Source organism: Carassius gibelio, chromosome B18 (assembly GCF_023724105.1).
Source record: "Carassius gibelio isolate Cgi1373 ecotype wild population from Czech Republic chromosome B18, carGib1.2-hapl.c, whole genome shotgun sequence".
NCBI classification, from domain to species: Eukaryota; Metazoa; Chordata; class Actinopteri; order Cypriniformes; family Cyprinidae; genus Carassius; species Carassius gibelio.
The window spans coordinates 2,534,921-2,561,032 of NC_068413.1; the positions used below are offsets into that span (position 1 = coordinate 2,534,921).

At 37.8% G+C, this 26,112-nt stretch overlaps 1 protein-coding gene across 3 annotated transcripts; it reads left to right on the forward strand.

The window, feature by feature from the left end:
* Window positions 1–2,023: 2,023 nt before the first annotated feature.
* On the forward strand, window positions 2,024–23,494 carry LOC127976994 (cholinesterase-like). Of its 3 annotated transcripts, none has more exons than XM_052581599.1 (4): window positions 2,024–2,167; window positions 15,167–16,705; window positions 18,111–18,268; window positions 23,071–23,494. In XM_052581599.1, the coding sequence occupies exons 2-4, from the start codon at window positions 15,183–15,185 to the stop codon at window positions 23,196–23,198; spliced, it is 1,809 nt and encodes a 602-aa protein (XP_052437559.1). In that variant the 5' UTR covers window positions 2,024–2,167; window positions 15,167–15,182; the 3' UTR covers window positions 23,199–23,494. The 3 variants fall into 3 exon arrangements, with proteins under 3 accessions (XP_052437559.1, XP_052437560.1, XP_052437558.1); XM_052581600.1 differs by having other exon boundaries at window positions 2,051–2,100; XM_052581598.1 differs by lacking the exon at window positions 2,024–2,167 and having other exon boundaries at window positions 14,077–16,705.
* The last annotated feature ends 2,618 nt before the right edge of the window (window positions 23,495–26,112 follow it).

Genomic DNA, 26,112 nt, shown 5'->3' on the forward strand with positions numbered 1-26,112 from the left:
CAAAGTATGCACTGCACTAATCCAAATCTGTTTCATCATTCCACCAAAAACATACTTCAGTGATCAGGTGACCATGCATTCCAACAGCTGCTGTTCTCATCAAGGTGCATGATGTGTGTTGATGAAAATCTTTTTTTTTTTTTTTTTATAAAACTGCTAACAGCAATAGTTTTTCTAATTGTCATCAGTAAGACTTGGAACAAAAAAAGCAATTGTCAGATAAAGAGATCACAAATAAACTTGTCATTCAAACCTATTCTATTTAATCACGATAGTTCCGCAGATGAGATAAACAAACAGCCTAAAACAACAGAAACTACAGGAAGTCTGTACACGGCTTCATCTTATTAGATTTGTTAAAGACATTAAGAGTGATGAGCTATGCACACGTTTTTATTTCAGCTTTGGGGAAAATCATAACATAACTTAAGTCAATCATTGTCATTAAGAATATTAAAAAAATACATCAGCATGAAATTGGCGCATATAGTGCATGTTCCACTCATTTCACAAATCATATAAGAACGAACTTCTAAATTCCCGCTTGGGGACTGAACAGATCGAATAAACGGGAAATGAACGTAATGCGGTGGGAAGAAGCTGCTATTAAAGAAGACTACCAAAATTACTTCCAGTTTGTTCTTTGTAGTGTGTGTGTCTCAGTCATTTATGCATGAAAATGAACTGCCAGGTAGAAATAAACCCACAACATCACATCATAGTGTTTCGTATTTGCCTCTGGTATAAATGTTCTGGGAAATAAGAACGTTATCTGATCTCTGCACTATAGCTTACATACAGGAAGCACAAAAAGCAAACTTAACTACTTTTGGTTAAATGGAGAACAGAGGAAGAGAATCTTATGAGTAAAATGACCCCTGAATTTCAATAACAAAAACTTTTGTGTAAAACTTTTGCCATATAATCAGAAAACATGCTGACACTTCAATAACCAAGCGAGAAATACTGAATGCAACAAGCATTTCACTAAAGGGACGCAAGCTGATGATGATTCAGAGAGTGATAAATCCACATGAGAGGTCAAACTGGTGGAAATGAGAGGATTCATTTTAGAATTAAACACTCAACCACTCGGGCATGATCAGGTTAACTCACGACCCAACTGAACTGAACTTGAAATGATGATCTGTCAATGAGCCACTTTTTAGTGACCTCTCATGTCAGTTAAATTAAATTTACACTTCGGCATCAGTGACCCATATCACACCTGCAGTAACTAATGGTCTTAAAAAAAAGATTATATTAATGAAAATCCTGAAAAAGGATAAAAACAACTAGTAGAATAAAGCATACACTTTATAAAAATGCATACACTTGGTGAGATTTTAATGGTTGGATTATAAACATTTAAATATTATAATATTGCTTCTTGTTGATTGTTTAATAAATTTGGGTTCAAAAATGCATTATATAGAAGTCTTTGCCTCATTTGAGAGGTTCACCACATGTCACTGAATATTATATCAAACAATAATATCACATTAAAAATGTCTACTCAAATTCATCCAGACCAAAAGGCATACATAACACACACAGTCAAATCATGTAAATGATTTAGATGAAGATTAACCCTGAAGTACTAAATCAGTTTTTCCCCCAAAATGACAGGAAAAACTAAGCCACTTACTCTGGGCTTCTATGATCAACAGCAGTTAGCCACTAGCCAGTGACTCAGATTCGTGTCCCAAACATGAAAAGAATTCTGCTTAAATCATAGATGTTTAACTAATATACTGTACTGCAGCTCGGGGCACATGCAAACAAACAAAACATGAAAACAGGAACTAAGCAAGCAACACCCTATTAGTGACCTATTTATGTGATTGATTTGACTTAGCCTATCTTCATCAATATCCCCAGTTTAAAATGACCAAGTGCCCGCTTTGATTGGTTTTGATTTATGCAATGTTTCATGCGCCTTTATTCTCCATTTGCGAATCGCTTCGGATACAAACCTCTGAACCATTTAAATGCATGCAAATAAAAGCTTGTCCCATCTCTCATCCTGACATCTCTAAACCTCGCGAGGTTTGAAGCTGGACGCGTCGAGTTCACTGCGCGGAATTGGGCACAACACCGGTAATGTACCGCGAAAGCCCAAAACACATCTCCTGTTAGAAGAGACAGGGTTTCACAATCTGGTAGGGTAAGAACTGTACCTTTATGCCTGAAAAGCGTCTCCTTTTCCAAGCTCGTGGACGCATTTCGGCCGACGTGTCATTTGTTTCTGCATCTTAAATGGCGGATTTGTGGGGAAGTTTGTTTACACGCTGTTCGGGTGATTTTTTTTGGACCGTGTTTCAGGCTTGCTGGATTTTTTGCTGTGGTTCGGTTTTCGTAGAGTTGGTGGCGCATGGCGTTTTTACGCGACACCGCGCGCATGGATGTAGCGTTTGTTTCACTGACGTGCGTCTCTTGATTCTCTATCATTATTTTCTTAATAGGCAGCCCTGTAATTATTTGACTATTTTAAGACCTTTGTCTGATTCTACTGGCCTTATCAAAATGTTCCCACACCAGGCCCGGCTCCAGAATGAAATCATTATATCTATTTAATTGCATATTTAACTGTGTGTCAAAACTTTATTGGCATAATTGTCAGATAAATGAGCCTGCTGTGATTTCATGTATAAATGAAGCTACGTGAATGATTAATTCCTCAACAAAAAACTATAGTATATAGTATAATTATGGTCTATTAATAAGCCAAAATAAAATTAACTAAATGTTGAATTTCAAATGCCTTCCATTAAAAATTCCAGTCAGCATAATCAAAGCTTGATTTTCATGTGGAGCATTTACAGTAGGCTACTGTTTGACATTGAAATGAAGCACATATATATATATATATATATATATATATATATATATATATATATATAAAACCAGTGATAATGGTCTAATAATATACAAATATTACAGAGAAAAGACGACCAGTTAACGGAGTTACAAGACTGTAGGATGGATAAAATTGTTTTCTTGTTGGTCTATTTTATATTATGCACTTTGTAGCATTTATTCAGGCCACTACATAATATGACGTTCCCACGGATTAATATCTTGGGGCCATGACATAATATCATGTTCTCACCAGTTATTATTTCATGGCAATGACAAAACTATGTGAACCGACCATGTCTTCTCATGGGCACCGTACTTTCACGCTTTTGAAATCATGAATAAATAAATATACTTAGATAAATCAAGCGCGTCCCACTTTGCAAAAGTCACATTACTGATTTGATTTTACTGATTTGCACAGGAAATAGGGCTTTTATGGAGAAACGAAAGTGCAAAGCTGCCGAATGGGGAGCAATAATCGTTTTATCTCAATGATTGTATTTTCCTAATTGTCGGAGACCAACATCAAAATTTAAACCATTTTTCAATTAATTGCACAGCCCTAGTAACTAGTTTAAATTAAGCTAGTCTAAAGTTTACTTTCCTCACAGCCTTTATTGTTTTTCATCCCTGGTAATCAGAGGAGATCAGTAAGGTGCAACTGCAGCACAGTGTGGCTTCAGTCAAGATTTGGCTGTGTGACATCTGCCACCGTCGTCCATGTGGATTTGCGAATTACATTTGTATTTCTCTCATGTCCCTCAAGAGCTCTGATTACATGGTCCAGCTCCTCATTACCAGCTCCTCGTTGTAAATCATTGAGTCTGGAGGACGCCCTGCAAACGAAACCAGAGATTAGGTCAGATCACATGCTGTGGCCGAGGTTCTCTCGTATCATAGCTTAATTGCCGGCCTGCCCACACTTCCTGCTCTGAATAGATAATTGTATGCTAATGGAGTGTCTGTCGTGCCCAGGTTTTGGCCTTTTTAGACCTGTGAGGCATTACAGTAGCACTTTCTGATGCGGTAGTAAGGGCAGTGTGTCAGAAGACCTGAACGTGCCATTCTTGATGTATGTATGTATGTGTGTGTGTGTGTGTGTGTGTGTGGATGGATGGATGGATGGATGGATGATAAACTTATGTATAAAATTCCACTTTGGCAAAAACCACATTTAGTTTCCATTGACACTGAAACACATTATCAATGGCATCTAAAACACACAAGCGTTTTAGAAATGAACAACATTAGTGATGTGCATATGTTTACAGTATGAATCCTTTTAGGTTCACAGAACCTCAAATTATTGAATTAATATTTGATTGCATTTAGCCTGATATGTTTTAAATTAAATATCTTCAGCGCTGTTATGTTAACGGTTTCATAATTTCATCATTATTAATCTTTTCTTATTCTTTTCATTTTATTCAACAGTTATTTTAGTATTATTTCAATACTGTTTAATTATTTATGAATATATTTTTTTATTTTGAGGAATTTAATGTGCTTTTTTAAAAATTTTTTTTAGCTTTATTTAATTTTTGTTTAATCATTTTAGTGCTTCAAGTTCAACTTATTTCAGTTAGTTTCCAAGACAACGTTTGTCAAATCTAATATATTTAATTTCAGCTTTAAAAACAATGTAATAGTTTGTTGGAGTTAACAATAACATGTTTTAAGCAGCATGATGTGATGCAATGTGGACAATTTTAATATTGAAAGATATTTTTTGGTGTTGAATTTGTTACAGAGTGCTTTGATAAATATTATTTTTTAAGAATAAAAGAATATGGTTATACACTCAAATTTACAGAGGCTTTAGCATGCTGACAATCCAACAGTAGTGTTAACATGTTAAATTCTCTCTCTGAGAAACAAGCTCTGCATTCATCTCTTTAAAATAACTGATACATAATGAAAACTGTAGTATGTCCACCCCCCACATTAACTCCACATTAAGGGTGGAGAGAGGCATGGCATACATGAACAAATACCTTTTCAGAGCTCTTACTCTTTAAACTACACAGCTCATGTTAGCTCTCTATGTTTATTTTCGTTTGATGCTGAGCAAGCTATTATCTAAAAAACTAAACATCTTGCATTGCAGTTATGTTCCACAGTCTTTAAAGGGCAACAGATGTTTTCTGTTATTTTTAGACATTTCTCAATTATCAAATATTTTTTTCCAGTCCTCCTTCAGCTACACTAACATTTTGGACTGAGATCTATACAGATGATGAAATCTATGAAGAGCGTCTCAGATGGTAGAGAGTCTCAGATTGTGCATATATACATCTGGCAGCATTTGAGTCATACATGTGGCACGTTGGATGTTTTATGGCCGTGTTTGTGGACTGAAGCAGCAGTGTCCGACAGCACACTGTCTAATGGGCCCATTGTAAGCGCTGGCACAGGGAGCAGTGTGTGTCCAGAGGAGTGCGGAGTATCGATCCGGTCAAATCAGTGGGTATGTAGCTGCCATTGGAAGTTTTCTGTAAACGAGAAGTTCCTGGAAGGTTTGTGTGAAGCATTTTAGTTGCTAGTATTGATAAAATAAATTGACAGTCAAATAATGTCTGTTTCGACATCTTTAACATCACACATCATGCTCTCTGGCTCTGCACTATTATCATATACACAGCCATGAGTGAGAAGCTGCAGTCCATCATTACTGTTCTCTTGCTGTAGCTGCTGGAGGTACTATGTCAACGCAAAGATGGATTAAAAGTGTCGTGTGTTGGGATGCACCAATGAACATAGGAGTCTCCATAGACCGCTGAGGAGACGGTGGTTAACTTTCATTTTTGAAGAAAATGTCCTAGAAAAAAACGGAAAAGTCTCATATAACATTTTACACCAGACTGCCTCACAAACTAGGGTCCGTTCAGCACTGAAGCTATGCAAAGATTGCTTCTGATAGAGGGGTCAGTAACAACACATTGTGTGCAAACGTCCAGACTGCAGACAAACTAAACATCATGCATCATATTTTGTTTTCCAAAAGAGCTTCTCAGCTCTCTGTAAGGCTAATGTTGCTAAAGCTATTGTCTCTGCCTGTTTTCACTAATGCTGTCTTCACATACTACCAGAATGATCATGAAAGGGAACGTGGTAGTTAAAAATTGCGTTTGGAAACAATGTGTGAGGTCAGTAACACAGTCACATTTACGTATTCTGAGAAGGGAGCAGGGTTGCCAGGTTTTCACAACAAAACCCTCCTGTGGACATGAAAACCAACCCGCGGCAACAGTGTTAAAGTAGCCCAATTCCGCGAGGGGACATGCACATGAACAGAGCGTTTGGGTCATACCCTAAAAGTGGCAATTTCAAGAAACATATTTTTTAACCTAAATATATTAGAATTTTGATCTTTTCTTGGAATATAAATAAATAGACTTTTCATCAGTTCAATGCATTGCTGTATAAAAGTGCAAATATCTTAAAACAAATCTTACTGACACATTTTTTTTACATTAGTCAACATTAAATAAACTGCCAGTTATATTGCAAATTAATAGCTTTAAAATAATTTTATCTAAAATGGAAACTTTGTGTGCTCACCAAAATGATGTGCTTTCAGATATTATCTTTAATTTGCTGGCCTACTTTCTTTCAAATAATTTTCTAACTTCACAAATTTACACCTTTTGCTCTTTGTACTCTTTATGTTTGTCATTCTATCTCTCACTTCATTGACCCTGAAATCTCTGTATTTGTTTCTTCAAAAATTTTGGGGCACATGGAAATATTTGGTTAAAATCAGCTCAGTTGTTCTGATCGACCGTCTTTCCTATCACCAGGTCCATTTTCTTCTCTCATGGATTTAGTCAGTGCTGTTAGGCCATTGAATCATCTTTTTGAACATCTGAACTGGCTTTAGAAGCCACCTATTTTTTTTTTCCTCAGCAATTGGTTTATCATTCATATACAGTATTGTTCAAAATAATAGCAGTACAATGTGACTAACCAGAATAATCAAGGTTTTTAGTATATTTTTTATTGCTACGTGGCAAACAAGTAACCAGTAGGTTCAGTAGATTGTCAGAAAACAAACAAGACCCAGCATTCATGATATGCACGCTCTTAAGGCTGTGCAATTGGGCAATTAGTTGAAAGGGGTGTGTTCAAAAAAATAGCAGTGTCTACCTTTGACTGTACAAACTCAAAACTATTTTGTACAAACATTTTTTTTTTTCTGGGATTTAGCAATCCTGTGAATCACTAAACTAATATTTAGTTGTATGACCACAGTTTTTTAAAACTGCTTGACATCTGTGTGGCATGGAGTCAACCAACTTGTGGCACCTCTCAGCTGTTATTCCACTCCATGATTCTTTAACAACATTCCACAATTCATTCACATTTCTTGGTTTTGCTTCAGAAACAGCATTTTTGATATCACCCCACAAGTTCTCAATTGGATTAAGGTCTGGAGATTGGGCTGGCCACTCCATAACATTAATTTTGTTGGTTTGGAACCAAGACTTTGCACGTTTACTAGTGTGTTTTGGGTCATTGTCTTGTTGAAACAACCATTTCAAGGGCATGTCCTCTTCAGCATAGGGCAACATGACCTCTTCAAGTATTTTAACATATGCAAACTGATCCATGATCCCTGGTATGCGATAAATAGGCCCAACACCATAGTAGGAGAAACATGCCCATATCATGATGCTTGCACCTCCATGCTTCACTGTCTTCACTGTGTACTGTGGCTTGAATTCAGAGTTTGGGGGTCGTCTCACAAACTGCCTGTGGCCCTTGGACCCAAAAAGAACAATTTTACTCTCATCAGTCCACAAAATGTTCTCTTTAGGCCAGTTGATGTGTTCTTTGGCAAATTGTAACCTCTTCTGCACATGCCTTTTTTTTAACAGAGGGACTTTGCGGGGGATTCTTGAAAATAGATTAGCTTCACACAGACGTCTTCTAACTGTCACAGTACTTACAGGTAACTCCAGACTGTCTTTGATCATCCTGGAGGTGATCATTGGCTGAGCCTTTGCCATTCTGGTTATTCTTCTATCCATTTTGATGGTTGTCTTCCGTTTTCTTCCACGTCTCTCTGGTTTTGCTCTCCATTTTAAGGCATTGGAGATCATTTTAGCTGAACAGCCTATCATTTTTTGCACCTCTTTATAGGTTTTCCCCTCTCTAATCAACTTTTTAATCAAAGTACGCTGTTCTTCTGAACAATGTCTTGAACGACCCATTTTCCTCAGCTCTCAAATGCATGTTCAACAAGTGTTGGCTTCATCCTTAAATAGGGGCCACCTGATTCACACCTGTTTCTTCACAAAATTGATGACCTCAGTGATTGAATGCAACACTGCTATTTTTTTGAACACACCCCTTTCAACTTATTCAACTAATTGCCCAATTGCACAGCCTTAAGAGCGTGCATATCATGAATGCTGGGTCTCATTTGTTTTCTGAGAATCTACTGAACCTACTGGTAACTTGTTTGCCACGTAGCAATAAAAAAATATACGAAAAACCTTGATTATTCTGGTTAGTCACATTGTACTGCTATTATTTTGAACAATACTGTACATAGCAATATTTATCTTGTAGTTAATAAGTAAACCACCATAGGTATTATATTCACATATCTGTATGTTTTCCTTAAAAGGTTACAAATCAAAAGAGGAAAACAGTGCAGCAGCATTCCTCCAATAATTTCCATCATGCTCTTCTTACTCACCCAGGAAGTTTGTGCCAGTTTGTGTGCTCCTCATTCTGATCTCGATGAATAACAGGAGATGGTGAGATTAGAGTGAGTCAAAATGTAGAGATGTGCTAGATCTTATTTCAGAGTGCCCAGCACAGATCCGAGGGCTTGTCTGGCAGACCTTTCGAGAGTGCTGGCAAGGGGGCGTTTGTGATGAGGGACTTTGGGAGAGTCACAAACAGACGCCGGTATGACGCCATGAACTATTATTACTAAAGGCAGACGTCACAACTGCAGCGTTCAGTGCTGGGAAATATAGGGGTTTCCTTTTATTAAAAGCGTTTGGTAAAACCCTTTGTCTGTTGAAGAAGTGTTCATGTGGGCGGATATTTAGAGTCTTCCGCAGCCCTTGCTGAACTGATATTGATTTTGGAGGAAAACATGTAGACTGATGGATTCCTGCCCAGTATGATGTTGTTTTTAAACCATCATTATCATATTAAGTAATAAACAGAGGTGGACAAAGTACACAAGTCCATTACTTATGTAAAACTGACTCTCAAAGCTGCTACATAGTAATGACTATCTACTTTGAGTGCCTTGATAGACATTTAGTGGAGTGAAAATATGATATTTGTCCACGTCTGGTTGTAAAGCTAAATTGCTGCTTTAGTTTACAAACGTTATAGGTATACATGTATACATTTCTAGTCTGTTGCACTTTATGATCTTTTCTGCTATGGAATTCACATTTATCATTATCCAATCAGTCACACACATATATGCTCTTAATGCATCTTGTTTCCTTCTGGAGCATCAGTGAATGTTTGAATCTTTTTAAATAGTTGTGTTTGAGTCCCTCAAATGTCCTTAGTGTGAAAAGATGTATCTCAAAATCATAGCTCAAGTCACTGCTTGAAAGGGTTCAAACATGCAAAGATACTGGAAAACTGAAGAATCTGCAGGACCTTAAAGATTTTTCTGAAGAACGCTGCTCAGTTTAACTGTTCAGAACAAACAAGGGACTCATGCACAACCATCACAAAACAGAAAGACAGTCGAGGATCATCAGGTAACAGAACACAGTACTAAGAACCAAGGGTTCCCAAACTTTTGAGTGGGGTTATTTTAATAATTTCAGCATTTGTTTTTCTTGTGGACTAAATGTTAATATCTTTTATGTACAATATCTTACTCAGGACAGTACTAAATAAAAATAACATGCATTTAGTATGATCTCTCTTATTTTTTTGAAAATTACTCATATTTTCACAGATTCTGCAAGGGGTGCCCAAACTTTCGAGCCCCACTGTGTGTGTGTGTGTGTGTGTGTGTGTGTGTGTGTGTGTGTGTGTGTATATATATATATATATATATATATATATATATATATATATATATATATATATATATATATATATATATATATATATATATATATATATATGGCTTTGCATTATTTATTATTGTCCTGTTTCACTTGAAAATCACATTATTGAAGTTAAGTGGGTTTAGAATGTCATTTCATTTTGACTTTAAGCCAAATTTTCAGATTGGCCTTTACAAAGTTATGGTGCTTGTCCTAAGAACTGCAGCGAAAGTCCCAAATGCCATACTCTTGTGTCTCATTGAGATCCGCTTCAGAGGTTTTTGACAACTCAACCCAAATGTCTGATTTCTCTTAGACAAAGGTTCAAAAAATGTGTGTCAAAGATAAGACAAAGACATGAGTGAAGAGGGAAACAAACTTGTCTGAAGGCTTGGTCTAAAGGGACAAAATAAAAAAGGCGAGAGTCTTATCTTCTCAGTTCAACCTGCAGACACAAGAGATTTGCTGTTGTCTTTCTGCATTGTCGGCCGGATAAAGTGCTGTGAATCTTCAGGGATCTCCTGACATTAAACATGCCATTTACATGAACCTGGCGCTAGTGTTGTGATGCTGCTGTCGGATGAATAAAACTGTCATTAGTTCACTCACTGATATATCTCTCACAAGCGATCTTTGTTGTCTTTATTTAGTCCTTTTCTGCTGAGACATTAAAAAGGGGTGAGTGTATATATATATAAGCAGTAAATTCATTATCTTCTAAATGTTGATTGAAAAGGTGCCATTTCTTGCCAAGGTCTCTAATGAATTCTTTGTTGCATATGATTTTTGTTTGATTTGTTTCATCAGTCAGGCATTAAATTGCACAACGTACATGGATTCAGACTAAATTGAGACGTAGTCCTTTGTCCTTTTGTTCAGTCAGGCTCCTCATTAATGACAAAGCTCGTACGGCAAAACCCTGTCGTTTACTTTGATTTATAAATTAGGGTAATCTAATATGTACAATTAACATGTAAGACTTTAATCAATGTATTGCTGACTTAATCTGCCAGTGAAATCTAATAATTAGTCCCTATTATTATTGTGAATATTTACCCTTGTTTTAAAGTATCAGGTTTGTAAGATTTCTTTTAATGTTTAGGAAGAAGTATTTTAAGCTCACCAAGGCTGCATTAAATTGATAAAAAAAAAATACAAAATAAAAACAGTAATACTGTATATGTAATACTGCATAAAATTCAAGGCATTGATGTTTGCCTACAAAACCACCACTGGCTCTGCACCCATTTACCTAAATGCATTACTTCAGACTTATGTGCCTTCTAGAAGCTTGTGTTCTGCAAGTGAACGTTGCTTGATTGTGCCATCCCAAAGAAGCACAAAGTCACGTTTATGGACTTTTAAATTAAATGTTCCCTTCTGGTGGAATGACCTCCCCAACTCAATCCCAGCAGCTGAGTCCTTAGCCATCTTCATCTGACTAGCTTTCTAATCTTTTTGTATTCTGTTTTCTTTTCATGTATTATATAAAAGCCCTTGCTATGTGTACTGTGTTAAGCTAACTGAGACTTGTTCTAGCCCTGGTATATCACTGCTCTTTTGTTGATTTTGATTGTTCTGTCCTCATTTGTAAGTCACTTCGAATAAAAGCGTCTGCTAAATGAATAAATGTAAATGCAAATATATGTTGTAGACTTTACTGTCATGTTTGATCAGTTCTCTTTTAGTTTTCTAATCTTGCTGAATGTAAGTATTTGTAGAGCGTGTTGGACTTGATAGTACCATCCATTAGAATAATCGCACCTTTGTTGACATCTTGAGTAGAGAGTGGAAATCACTTCATTAGCCGCGTTTCCACTGTCGGGCCAAAGCGGGCGTGCTAGTCTGTACCAGTTTTTGCTAAAAACTATGCACGCTAGCCATGAACATTGCAATATTAAACATGGTAAATGCGACAACTTCTTTATCACAATCATGTATTTATTTAGTAACATATTTTATCTGTCATAAGTCTTGTCTCAAGAGTTTAGCTCCGTGTAGCCTGTCATAAAAATATAATAATGGGTTTTGTTCGGGAGCTTTTCTTAAAAGAATAGAAATGACAATTCTTTCTATATGTGATGTAGGCTATATACTGTATGCTAATGTGACTTCAAATAAACAGAAACCGACTCGACTGAATAAGCAGGCTATGTTCATAACACTTTATTTCTGTAACTAATTTTCAATCCTGATATATTAATTCATTATGATCAATGTATCACGTATATAGTAAAACATTGATGCTTTTAGATTTAAATATTTAACAAAGCATGCAAACAAACGGACGCTTTTATTGTGTTCATTTTGTGATTGCGCGAGTTCCAGTGACTTATTTCTTATTAGTTTTCTGATAACTTCTCTTTGTTGGTGTAATGATGGGGTTTCGTGATGTTGTTTCTGAGAGGCGTGTTAAGGGCAGGTTGTAGTGAAGCACAGCACAGAAGGTGCTATTGGTCCGGGACTGCTAGCCTTGCCCGGCCTGTTTAAAGCACTTGCTTGCACTGGCCCGGCAGTGGAAAAGCGGCTATTGGGGTCATCAGCTGGGCACTCTCCTTCCTTGGTGTTTTGTTAACACCTCCAAGTAACCTGGTTGTTGCAATGGCTACAAAACCCCCGCACCAAACCTCTACGGGGGACAGCTGGGTTCGCTAGCCCTGTTGTACTGCTTCAGCTAATAGGTCTGAATACTTCAGGCTTTTATGGTCATGCTTCACCAATTGCAGCCTCCCATGAAACAGTTCCACTATGAACAAGGACTTTTGTGAGGTAGACCACAGAATTAGATCTGTCAAAAAACAAAACAAAACAAAACTCACTGACTCTTCACTTAAAGGGATAGTTCACAAAAAATAACAATGATGTTCACCCCCAGGGCATCAAAGATGTAGGTGACTTTGTTCAGTAGAACACAAAGAGAAAATTGGGGGTGAACTATCCCTTTAAATGAAGTGTAAATGTGCAATACCTCAAATCCTTCAGGTTTCTGAAGAGAGTGCTGTTACTTTTGTAAGCCATCAGACTTTGCTTGCACCTGACATACAATAAACAGATGATGAAGAAGAAAAAACATAGGCTAGATCCATAAATCTATGGACCAGAATACCTTGTAGACTTAGAAGTGGGCTTGTTTTGATTTACAACCCTGAACACTTTACACTATCAGAAAAGAAAGTACAAAAGATGTAACTGCAGCAGTAACATCTCTAAAAGTTACACCTTTGTACCTTATTTACCACTAAAGGGTAAATATGAGTGCCTAAAGTGTACACATTAGTACCTAAATGTTACATATTGGTAAAGGTACTACTTGAGAGAGCTTTTATACTGTTATCTGAAAGTGTAGCTTCAGGAATAATCAGAAAAATACTACTTTTCTGTATGATGTTCACCAGTCTATGACAATTAACTTTTACAATTACGTTTTGCATTCTACTTTCCATTTTCAGACGCTCATTATTGTTTGCGTTCTACAATATGTGAGGAAAGTTGTGATTTTTAGTATTTCTATTTGAGATTAGGAGCATCTCCTTTCATCACAACTTCAAAGACAAGGCAGAAGTAAAAATTCTCACCATGGTAAAGAGATTTTGAGGGAGCAAACACTTACAAGTTAATTTAGCACATTGTCAACAACAGTCCCATTGCGCCAACCCTAAAGCTATCCTGTCACTCATGAAGATGCTCTGGTATGGTGCATTTCCTGCTTAAGGAAAGTAGTTTTTCTCAATAATGTTAGAGCTCAGTCTTCTGGGTCAATCTGTCTGGTGCAGGCAGGCCTTATTAATCAAGCAGGATTTACCCACTATCACAACAAGTAATCAGGATGTCTAATTTTAGAAATCAAAGAGTTTTTTTTTTTTTTTTTACACTTGAAGCTTAGTATTCTTGAAAAGGAGAAGGGTTGCAGGGGTCGGTGGGTGTCTCATCATACTGAGTGAGTCATAGAGAGCATTTTGATTGTCTGAATTTTCCTCTCTATCTGGAGTAAGCTGAAACCGAGGTGTCATTAATAGCTGTTTATAGACTTTCTCTGCTGGCTCCTGCCTTACTTGTGTAGCCGGGTTATGTTACTATATGCTGTTTTGTCACAGGGGAGAGCCAGCCTTTGTGTATGTGTGTGTGTGTGTGTGTGTGTGTGTGTGTGTGTGTGTGTGTATATATATATATATATATATATATACTGTATATTTATGTATACAGTCATGCCAAAAAATATGGTCAAACAGCATCTATATCACCACATGTTGTTTAGGAGGTTTTCAAGAAAAATTATCCTAAATCATCCATTAAAAAATAACCTTCAGCATATTCATTTATCAGACACGACTGGAACTTCACATGGGACTGGCTTCTATGATCAGATCAAACTAAAAAATGAGCAGCAAACACTCAAGATGGGTTTGGGGAAAACCGGGATAAAAAGTACCCCATGTGTACAATGAAACATACTGCTGTATTTTTTTATTCTGTGGGCCTATATTTCTGCTGGAGGTCCTGGACATCTTGTTTAGATACATGGCATCTTTGATTCTATCAAATACCAACAGATAAAAAAATCAAAAAGTGACTGACTCTGTTCAAAATCTTATAATGGACCATGTTTGGATCATCCAATCGTACAATAATCCAAACACAAACCTCAAAAATGCGTCACTGGGCACAAAACCAAGCTTCTGCTATGGCCGTTCCAGTTCCCTGACCTGCACCCAATAGAAAAATAGTGTGGTGAACTGAAGAGCAGCACCACCAACATGGAGCTGGGAAGTGATTCTTGGTGAAGGAATGGTATCTGATCCCTTGTCAGGTGTTCTCTAACCTATTTAGACCTGTTGAATTGGCAGGTCTATTTTTTTTTTTTCTTTCTTTTTTTTTTTTAATAAAAGATCAAAAGGATTAGGATTAACAATGCAGATTAATTATCAGAGCCTTCTTTGATCATATTTACCAAGGCTGTCCATATTTTTGGCCATGACTGTGTGTGTATATATATATATATATACATTCACACACACACACACACCCTGATACAACCCCAATGCTCTGTTGTGATTGATTTTGCTGTTTTTATGTTTGGGTCCCAGAGACATCAATGGCAATTAAAAAATGGTCATTTGGAATTAACTGTTAATTTTACCTCATATTCTTTCAAAAAAGAATGATCTAATCAAAACCCAGTGATATTTGTTAATATGATCTAGGTGTAACAGAACATTACTTGTTTTGATTGATGAAGCTTATCTCTTTATGGTTTTATTTATCAGCCTTGAAGACATCATAATGGGCGTTGACATTAAAGCTACTTTGCAAATTCTGGCTCTGTTGTTCTTGCAACTGGAAGCAGGGCAAGATGAATTGATCATCTCCACTGACAAAGGCAAAGTCAGAGGACTGAGGCTTCCTTTGTTCGGTGGTTTGGAGTATGTGGCGGCCTTCCTTGGGATCCCCTATGCCAAGCCTCCATTGGACAAGCTTCGCTTCAGACAACCAGAGCCTGCTCTGGTGTGGAATGGGATACGAGATGCCACTCGGTACTCCAATTCATGCTTTCAAGTTCCAGACACATTTTACCCAGGATTCCCTGGAGCTGAGATGTGGAATCCCAACACAAGAATTAGCGAAGACTGTCTGTACCTCAATGTTTGGACTCCTTCAACTGACCTCCAGAACCATGCCAAACCCTTAATCCCAGTTATGGTGTGGATCTACGGTGGAGGCTTTTCCACAGGTACCGCATCCCTGGACGTGTACGATGGCCGTTTCCTCAGCCATTCGCAACAAGTGGTGGTGGTGTCTATGAACTACCGAGTAGGAGCATTGGGCTTCCTATCTCTACCAGAAAGTGAGAGCATTAAAGGTAATGCTGGTCTATTTGACCAGCGCCTGGCTCTCAGCTGGGTGTCAAGGAACATTGCCGCATTTGGGGGTGATCCGTCTTCCATTACCTTGTTTGGGGAGAGTGCTGGTGCTGGCTCTGTGGGATATCATTTGCTTTCGCAGGGCAGCCATGGACTATTCACCCGTGCAATTCTCCAGAGTGGCAGTCCCAATGCTCTGTGGGCGGCAGTGGAGCCAGCTCAGGCCTGGAACCGTTCCTTGACTCTGGCTCGGCTTCTGAACTGCCCACTTGGACCATCTGCTGATGAAATGGAGGCTTGCTTAAGGGCTGTTGAACCTGAAAAGATAGTCAGTCTTCAATTTGAAGTCATTCCTGATTCCGTTATAATAAGTGTCCCTTTTCCGCCCACAGTGGATGGAGAATTTCTCGCGGACATGCCGAGTGACGTAATCCAGTCTGGGCATTTTCTGAAAACTGAACTTCTTTTGGGATTGAACAGGGATGAAGGGACATACTTCCTTATTTATGGCGCACCTGGATTTGGCATCCATAACCAAAGCCTTATCACTCGAGACCAGTTCCTCGCAGGTGTATCCTTGAGCCTCCCTGGTTTCAGTGACATAGCCAGAGAAGCGGCTGTATTTCAGTATACTGATTGGACAGATGAGCAGAGCAAGCCAAAAAACAGAGAGGCCCTAGGCTGGTTGGTGGGCGACCGCTATATCTCATGCCCCTTACTGGAATTTGCCCGTAGGTATGTCGAGAATGGTGGCAGTGCCCGTGTGTTCCTCTTTGACCATCACTCCAGCTTCAACCCCTGGCCTGGATGGATGGGTGTAATGCATGGGGATGAGATCCCGTTTGTTTTTGGGATTCCTTTGAACCAGGCCTTTGGATTCTCAAAGGAGGAGGAAGCCCTGAGCAGGAGGATCATGAAGCACTGGAGCAACTTTGCTAGAAGTGGGTAAGTGTAAATCTGACTCCAAACCTACTTCTAGAGCTTATTTTCTATCTAGATTCACCCAAACCTGAACATACTGTCATTTACTCACTTTAATTTAGTTTCAAACAGATACCGCACTCCAAGGTATTTATTTTTTTATTTTTTTAACTGTACCTTAATGGTTCAACATCTTGTTATTTGGGACAATGTTTTCACCTTATCAGCCAATGCAAGATGCATATTAGTACTTAAGAGTAGTAATGTGTAAAATGTATGTACTATTAAGAACATTTAAAGGGTGAATAAGTTACAAAGTTGCCCTTTTGAAGGTACTGCCCCTTTTATTAACTAAAGGTACGAAATCACAAAAGGAAGTTGTTATTCATTCCAAATCTTGCCCTCTGTAGCTGCTGTCAAAACTTATTTGTGTTGCATATATTCACACGTGGCTTGTGCACCAGGTTTGCTCTAAGTGATGTGAAACACTGTTGGTTGTTGCATGCCTTCTAACTGAAGTGTAAATGCTTGTCAAACACATAAAAGCCATTATGTGACATCACATCATATGACTTCTGGCATACAAAACATGGATGACCCTTATGGTGCTATAGAAGTGTAAAAAGTCTGCCTGTTTTCTTTTTCACAAAATAAAAAAAAACTTTGTATGGCGTTGGAATGACACTTTTTTTTTTTTGCTGAACTATAATTTAATAATCTTTAATACAGAGAATATTATACTCTCATTTGTGTTTACAAGACTATTTTATGCGTTTGTATATTTACTAAAAACACTGAGGGGGATTGTTTATATTTATAGCTGAGAAAAATATAAACCAGTGCAGATTTGGAGAAGTTGTTTAATCCATAATATCTTGATGAGACAGGCTTTCATCTGCTCACACTTTTTCAGTTAATGTGTAAAAAAAAAAAAAAAAAACGTCTTGGTGTTGCTGGCAGGCTAGTGTTGATTAGCATTCTCATTTGTTTGGCATAAATTATGGAGAAGCAGAGGCGGCCTTTCTTGTGGCTGTGAGCAAGCTTAGTGTCTTTCAATTAACACTTCATACACTCTTCACGCTGCAGGGGAACGACACTATGCTAATACATCAATGAACATGATCAGTAAACAAGATCACAATAGAACACGCTGAAGTTAATCTTTTCCTGAAAGGGGCTGATTCGCTTATGAAAAGTATTGAGTGTGATTCCTTAAATAGCTTGTTATGGAGACTTTGCTGAGATTCAAAGCCTCTTGTAAAGGACTGCAAGGTGTTCTTTACAAGAGCATGTAAACGTCCTAGCTTTTGAGTTATTGCATTGATTTCTTTTCTTTGGCTTAAGTTGTTTTGGGGCACAGATGTATTGATGCATCATGGCGCCATTCATAAACTGACCTTTTGGTTGATTCCCTTGCTTGACGTTTCAGTGATCCGAGTGTGCAGGGAGTGGATTGGCCACCATTCACGCTGGAACATCAGCAGTATGTCACGCTTAACACTGGCCTGTCACAAACACTCAGGATGCTTCGAGCCCAGCAGTGCAAGTTCTGGGACAGTTTCCTGCCAAAACTGCAGTATGTCACAGGTGAGTCTCAGAATGAGAACAGCCGTCCACCCACACCTCATAAACAAAGAAAATCATGACCCACCCACATCTGCTTGTCTCTCCAGCTCTGCCTGGCCAGCACAAGTGTCGTCTTCTAGTCTCTCGAGGACACCTGTAGTGCAGAACTGGTCAGCTAGTGGAGCTTGATGTGGGGTTGGGGGTGGTTGAGTGTTTCAAAGGCATGGCAATTTTTCACATTTGGATTTTTTCATTTGGCAGGTGCTTTAACAGGGTTCCTGCAGATCCTTAAGCAGTATTCAATTTATTCATTTATTTTTAAGATTGATAAGATTTTTTACCTTTTAGAGGTGTAATTTTATTTTCTTACATGACACTTTGGCTTAGACATATCTATATGCTTTACACATTTAAAATTAATTAGCATTGCTTTTTATTTCTATTTCTTTGTGGATTTGCATGTTCATGTGTCAGTTCATGCCATTTGTTACGGCCCATTACCATTTCAAGGCTCGTGAATTCTAAGGACACAGGCCGAACATATAACAAAGAAGAATCACAACCCCTGATGTGGATTCCAAGACGTCTCTATTTAATTAAAGTTCAAAATCAAACATTCACAAATAATATTTATAATAAAGAAAACAGTCCAATGGATGATAAAGAGAACAAACAGTTCACGGGTAGGAAAACTAAGAAAACAGTTCCCTAACTACACCTGCTCTCAGAATAAAGTTCTTACCTGGCTACCGAAAAATAAAAACAGGTGAGTCTTCCGGACATCTGCTTCCCTCGCTCAGTTCTTACTAAATAAGCAAACGTGAACTAATAAATAAATACATACACCACCCGCAACTGAACAATAAGAAATATACTAAATATCAAAATACAACTTTATACGTTAAACCTAAGCTTAACATAAAACAAACAAAAACCGCCTCCAAGAGGCGATAAGAGACGCTGATGAATGGGAAGCGGAGAGAAAGAGAGCACCGCCATTGCCGTCTCGGAGCCTTTTATCCGGTATCCCCGATGACGTCATAATTCTCACATAAGAAATCCTCCCACAACGCCACCTACGGACTCAGAAATAATTAATCACACAGATACACATAACACATTTAAGGCAGTTTTTTACATACTTGCATGAAAAAGGAATAATCCGCGGTGTTTTGACACAAACCTCTCGTGGGGGCGGGCTTAACAGTGATCTACTCTGATTGGATAGTGAGCTTTTGATGGACAGGTGCTCTCTGACCTGTAAGTACAGATGTCACTCAGTGGCATACATATTGGAAAGCTGAGCTCTCAGGAGAGACACGGAGCGGCGTCATCTTCCTCCTCTGCTTGTCTTTCAGGGCAGCTTGAAGTAAGCTTATGTTACTGAAGTAACCAATAACATCTATACAAGTTTTATTCATGTTAGAGTGTGCAAAAGTTCGTTGCGGGTTATTATGGTCATTCACAATGAGGAAGATGATGCCGCTCCGTGTCTCTCCTGAGAGCTCATCTTTACAGACTGAGATGATCGAAGGTCAAATATTATTTATATATTTAGTAATACAATGCACGACGTATTGCATACAAATCACCATGAGAGCTTTCCAATATGCGCGCCACTGAGTGACGTCTGTACTTCCAGGTCAGAGAGCACCTGTCCATCAAAAGCTCACTATCCAATCAGAGTAGATCACTGTTAAGCCCGCCCCATGAGAGGTTTGTGTCAAAACACCAAACGAAAATCTTTGAAGCATAAGCGAAATCTGTAGCAATGCATTCAGAATCCACGATTAGCGAAAATTAATATTTGAAAAAATTTACAAAGAATGAAGCATATTTTAAGAGCCTGTTAAATTTGAGTTCTTTTTTTTTTTTCATTTTCGTTGTGTTTTTCTTCTTTTGTAATGGCATAATTTTGATAGTTTCTGAAAAAGATACGTTCAGTTTTATGAAGTTACGTTCATTTTATTTTATTTTTTTAAGCAAATATAATTCCATAAGAGAGGGGTTACACATTATTTGGTCTGGAATCCAGGAGCTTGAGATTTAAATGTATACTTTCCTCAAAAGCTGTTTTGTCCCTACCATGAATAGCAAGTACGGTACTTGTTAAACCCATTCATAATGTATTCATAAGGTCACATGGAGAAATATGTTGCAGAAATGCTGCTATGTAAAAATGCCATATATTTAAAATTAGCGTGCATGGCTTTGAATGCTTCAGTCTTGGCCTTGCATTAATTTTATCCATTATGCATGTATCCCACCATCAGGGTGTTTTCAGGTTAATTAGGTTTGATATTCTATTTGTTATTGAGGACTTTGCTAAAAGATTACCAGTGGAAGCTATTGAAGAGAAACTGAGAATAAAGGCGATAGAGTCTGAAGTTATTCAGGCACCTGCAACTAAACATACGCCTTTTTGTGACATAATATTCCAAAGTGAGAAAGAAAGAGCACTTTTTTTTCTGCTGCACTGAAGAGCATTTTGCTGTAGTTCCTCGCTCATTTAAACCTTTTTCAACTAAACATGTAGCTTGTGGTTTGTTTCTAGCCCTGTGGTGAGAAGATGTGAGCTTTTAAGTGCGTTACTAAACATGAGGTGGGAGAGCAAGTCACAGCATTATGTACTGGAAGCGGTCGCTTGTGCGTTTGTATATTTAAACGGCTTTTGGCACACTTAAAATCATCTTGTAAACCTCGGGCTGTCTTCACAGCTGTCATTACTGATTTAAGCAATGAATAGAGACTGATGCTTTTAATCGGCTTTCTGGAGGTCTTTGCAAGGTGAAGCTCAATAGTGTAGCGTCAGGAAACTCCCAAAGTTCTGGCTGTCAGTATTATCGGTGGTAGAAAACGGAAGAGAATTGGAGTTCCAGGTAGTGCAACCGTAGGGAGCAGAATTGAATTTGACACTGAAATGGAATGAATCGATTCTGATTTGAGTCTAGGTGAAGAAATGTACAGAGAGCTGCAGGAGAAAGCCTTGTCTTGTTTATGTACTGGAGGTCAGACGCCAGTGACCGTGCATACAAATGCACGTATGCGCAAATTGAATTATCGTCACTGCGGGCAGTGTGCAGTCTCTCTGGCGCTTGTGACGGCAAAGCCATTCCCGGAGGATTCACAGACGTGCCTACTCTTTTGAGACTGCTCCGCTTGCATACAAACAGTGTTTTTTGAGGGCCTAGGGACGAAGAAACCTTATCAGTTTGACACATGAATATGAATTAGCCATGCAACATCCAGTCTTAGTAGCTGATTTTCTGAAGTACATGTGATTGGGGTCATGTCGAGATGGTAAACTGCATTTGGCCCCTGCTTTTATACCAAACTCTAGTCTGTAAGGTAAACAGTGATTTATGGTGTCTGAACCAAGTTGACACATCCCCCCCCCCATCCCACGCGGATTAAATGTCTTGATCAAGAGCATGGGGTGATCGCTCATGGCATGCTACTTCTAAGGATTGAACCAGTTGCCAGAACTAAACATTACCAGTATAGCAGTCTGCTATTTGGGTCATTGATACAATTCAGCAAATACTAGATATAGAGTAGAATAGAAAAAGAATATTGAATGTACATTTTCAGAAATAAGTGGACATGGGTTTAATGAAAATGTTGAACAGAACATTTAATCGTTTGAATTCATGTTCAGTTTATTTTGCTGTGTCTAAATCTATTTCCTTCCTTTCATCTCTTGTAAAATCCCTTTAAATAACAAAAGCCAGTTTTTTTTTAATGATAGCGTCTTCCAGGAAGTGACATCAGCAGCATGAATGTCAATGAGTGTTAGCAGCAGTTTTACTGGATTCTGTGATTGTTTCCTTTCCATTGTGTATATAATCAAATAATCAAAGTGCATATTTCTAAAAGTCTGTTATACCGTTTTATAGAAATGCTTCCTTAAACTGTAGCACCGCCCTATTTTTTTTGTTTTGTTTTTTTTGTTTAAAGTTACATAGTTGAAAAGTTACAGCATAACAGGAATGACTCATTTGTTGATTTTTTTGGGGGAATTAATATTAAATAGAAATTGTTGGAGAATTTTGTTGACTCATAGAATTAAGCACAAAAGGGCTTGTCCCTAATTTTCTAGTGATTCTCTCATTAGTAGCACTTTGTAAAGTTCTCTCACTTGATTTCATTCTAAATAAAGCACACGATTATTCTGCCCTGTTCTGCTCTCTCACTCGCTCTCTGTGACACGGATCAAGTGACAATCTGTTGCCATGCAAGCCATGAGGCTATTTTCTTTCAACTAGAAGGGGAGCTAAAGTAGCAGCACTGAATGCTCTGTTACAATAAGATGAGGAAATTATGCAAATAGAATTTTAACACAAAATTATATGAATAACTGTACAGCAGGTAACTACCTATTAACTTGGAATTTGTTTTAATTAGCAAGGTTTTTGGTGACTTTAACGTGTACCTTATGTTTCCAACATTATTTTGGGTTTCAGTATTAAAGACAGGCTGTGTCTCTTGTAAACAGGCCAAAACATTGAGCAGAGCTTTGAATATTTGATTGAGGTTTTGGTTCTGCTCGATTGAAGTTGAGTATACGGCTTCAAGATGAGAAAATGTAAAGCAATTTATCACTTTTTCATTATGGCTGTTGTTACGAAAATGCACGCATGCACCACTGCACAAACTCAGATGGTCATGCGAGCTGTGTTTAGGCTTTCTGAATGTTTCTTGTCTAAATGACTTCACTTCTCATTTGCACTATGATAAATATAATATCCATCTGTCTCAAGTTTAACCTGTTTTGCTCTCTCTCTCTCTGTGTGTGTGTGTGTGTGTGTGTGTGTGTGCTGTAGTGAGTATTGATGAAGTGGAGTTCCAGTGGAAGTCTCAGTTCCACCGCTGGCGTTCTTACATGCTGGACTGGAAGAATCAATTTAACGACTATGCCTCAGTCAAAAAGCAACAGTGTGAAGACCTTTAATGTCTGACCACATTTCCCCAAAAACAGCCCATGCAGTGCACTTCACAAAGCTACAGAAAGTCAGTGCCCATGCATATGGATGGAGAAAAGCTTCTGTGGTTTCTATATCTTCACAATATGGTGCCTTTTTGCTTCCTCTGGGCCTTGTCTGGAAGAGAAGTGCTTTTTTGGGAAAAGGAGTCCATATTGAGATATTTTGGTAAGCTTGTTTAAGTGATACAAGAAAATGTCTAACCAACACTGTGTATGAATAAATACACTATATACTGTATACTATATATATATATATATATATATATATATATAACCTATTTTTTGCACAATTAATATATTTTTAAATCCATTGCAACAGTATTTGTTCATCCTAAAGTGTAATTGTGATACAAAAAAAAAATTATATATCACAATTACACTTTAGGTTGAACAAATACTGTTGCAATGGATTTTAAAAAATATTAATTGTGCAAAAATTAGGTTTTATATATATATATATATATATATATATATATATATATATATATATATATATATAAGTAGTTTTACACCATGATAGTATGTTCTACGTTCTACAGCCTTTCAATTATGCTATTTTTTATGAAAATGTATATTAATAAAAAATATTATAGTACAGAAATTAGAATCTAATGACAAATCATTTAGAATTATTATTATTATTATTTTTTTTTTAAAGCTTGACCATAAAATGACATTACACTTTATACATATATGCCACACTTTTAAACTGCACTATTTATGCAATCTGATTATGTTTAATGTTGAATTTTATTCATGATTTGCTTGAGGCTTGTTCCTTGTTTTGTTATCAAAACAGTAATTTTTTATACTTTTCCATTCTAATTAATGTATTTGAGTGAATATATATAATTAATTATGAATGGAAGTGGAAATTCGGCATTCTATGATGAAATTCAGGCTTAATGGAGTATTTTTAACACGAAGCTTCCTTCAAACAGTAATAAACTATAGTGTTTACACGGCACATTTGTGGTGCTTTAAATAAGTACTTCTATAATGGAAATGAAGATGAATATTATTGTTGCAGCAACAGGATGCTAATATTACACAATTAGTCACTGTAATAACTTGGTCTGTGCCGGATTTTATGTAACCTTCCTTCCTTCCTTCCTTTTTTTCCTTCCTTCCTTCCTTCCTTTTTTTCCTTCCTTCCTTCCTTCCTTCCCTTCCTTTCAGGAGACTTTATTCCCTGAGAATGCAAGCATTTTATGTAACCTTCCTTCCTTCCTTTTTTTCCTTCCTTCCTTCCCTTCCTTTCAGGAGACTTTATTCCCTGAGAATGCAAGCATTATTACTGTCTGTTCTTTTTAAGTGAAAGTGAAAGTGAAAGTGAAGTGACATTCAGCCAAGTATGGTGACCCATACTCAGAATTTGTGCTCTGCATTTAACCCATCCGAAATGCACACACACAGAGCAGTGAACACACACACACACACACACTGTGAGCACACACCCGGAGCAGTGGGCAGCCATTTATGCTGCGGCGCCCGGGGAGCAGTTGGGGGTTCGATGCCTTGCTCAAGGGCACCTAAGTCGTGGTATTGAAGGTGGAGAGAGAACTGTTCATGCACTACCCCCACCCACAATTCCGTCCGGCCCGGGACTCGAACTCACAACCCTTCGATTCCGAGTCCAACCCTCTAACCATTAGGCCACGATGTTATTGTATGTATTCCAATATTCTCTTACCTATAACTTATCATTCATCAATTTAATGTGAATGAAATTGGCTTAGGCAATTGAAAAAGTCAGTTGACAAATGTATTAGAAATTGTGACGTAAAGCATTGCTTGTTTTCAGCTGATGATAATGTTACTCCTGCAGATTTATATGATGTGCTCTATTTGAGGCTGCCGGCTACTAAAGAAAACATCTGTAGTGACTCAGGCATTTTACCATCTGTAAATTTACATTCAGATGCTTATCCTGCATGCATAAAGTAATTTTCTACAACTCCATGTGGCAAATATTCCTCTCATTAGGCCTCAAGAAAAGAAATATGAGGAGCAAAATCACAATGGGGGATCAGGTTGCTGTAATAGGTGCGTTTTCATTGATTGATGGAGACTGACTCATCTTACATATACTGTTGCATTTCTTTTTGTTGTTTTTTTGTTAGGTTTTTTTTTGGCACAAGGTCTGTATTCAGCTTTCATTAGGACTTTGCTTTCTGCAGACCAGTCAAGTTCCTCTACACTGACTAAAACTAACTTTTCATAAATGTTGTATGAAACACTGTAATGAAGAAATAAATAAAATGTTGACAATGAGATGCATACAATTATTTTGGATTCAGATACAAGACAAAAACCTCCACATCTGGTCAGTTTCTGTTTCTATTTTTGTCTGCCCCGTATTGGCCTAGTTACAGTTAAGACTCCAATCATTAAGAACCACCAAACCTTCAACGGAGCTCCAGCTTTTCTCCCTACTCTTAAAAGCCTCGTCCTCCTTTTCCTTTTTGATCCCCCTCATCACCAAGCTGATGTTTTTGCCAAGCCAGCTTAAAGTTTGCAAAGGAACCCTCTCTTCTAGCTGCAGATTGCATTTCGATGTTCCTGCAGAACTATTGTGACATCAGCACTCACATCAAGTGTCACTTTTCACTGTCTGATTATTCAAAGATCACAGCTCTGAAATAAATGTGTGTACTTGAAACACAAGCTAATCTGATCACGTCGTGTTTTGTTGTGAGACGTTTGAGCCGTCTGCAGATGCTAGTTTGTATGTTTGCCATGTGTCCTTGAACTCGCCCTTCCTGCTGATAATATGAAGAAGCCACAAGCATTTGGCGTGTAATGCTGAGGGTTTAACAGTCGAGCAGATGGAGTTTGGGTCTGAAATGTCATAGTTGTCCATTTATTCAGTAATCATTTA

What these genes read in the sequence shown, in the direction of transcription:
- LOC127976994 (XM_052581598.1), top strand. Translation starts at nt 15,150, where the DNA reads ATGGTTTTATTTATCAGCCTTGAAGACATCATAATGGGCGTTGACATT. An exon ending in AGCAACTTTGCTAGAAGTGG is followed by an intron (nt 16,706 to 18,110) that starts GTAAGTGTAAAT and finishes TTGACGTTTCAG; the next exon opens with TGATCCGAGTGTGCAGGGAG. An exon ending in AAAACTGCAGTATGTCACAG is followed by an intron (nt 18,269 to 23,070) that starts GTGAGTCTCAGA and finishes TGTGTGCTGTAG; the next exon opens with TGAGTATTGATGAAGTGGAG.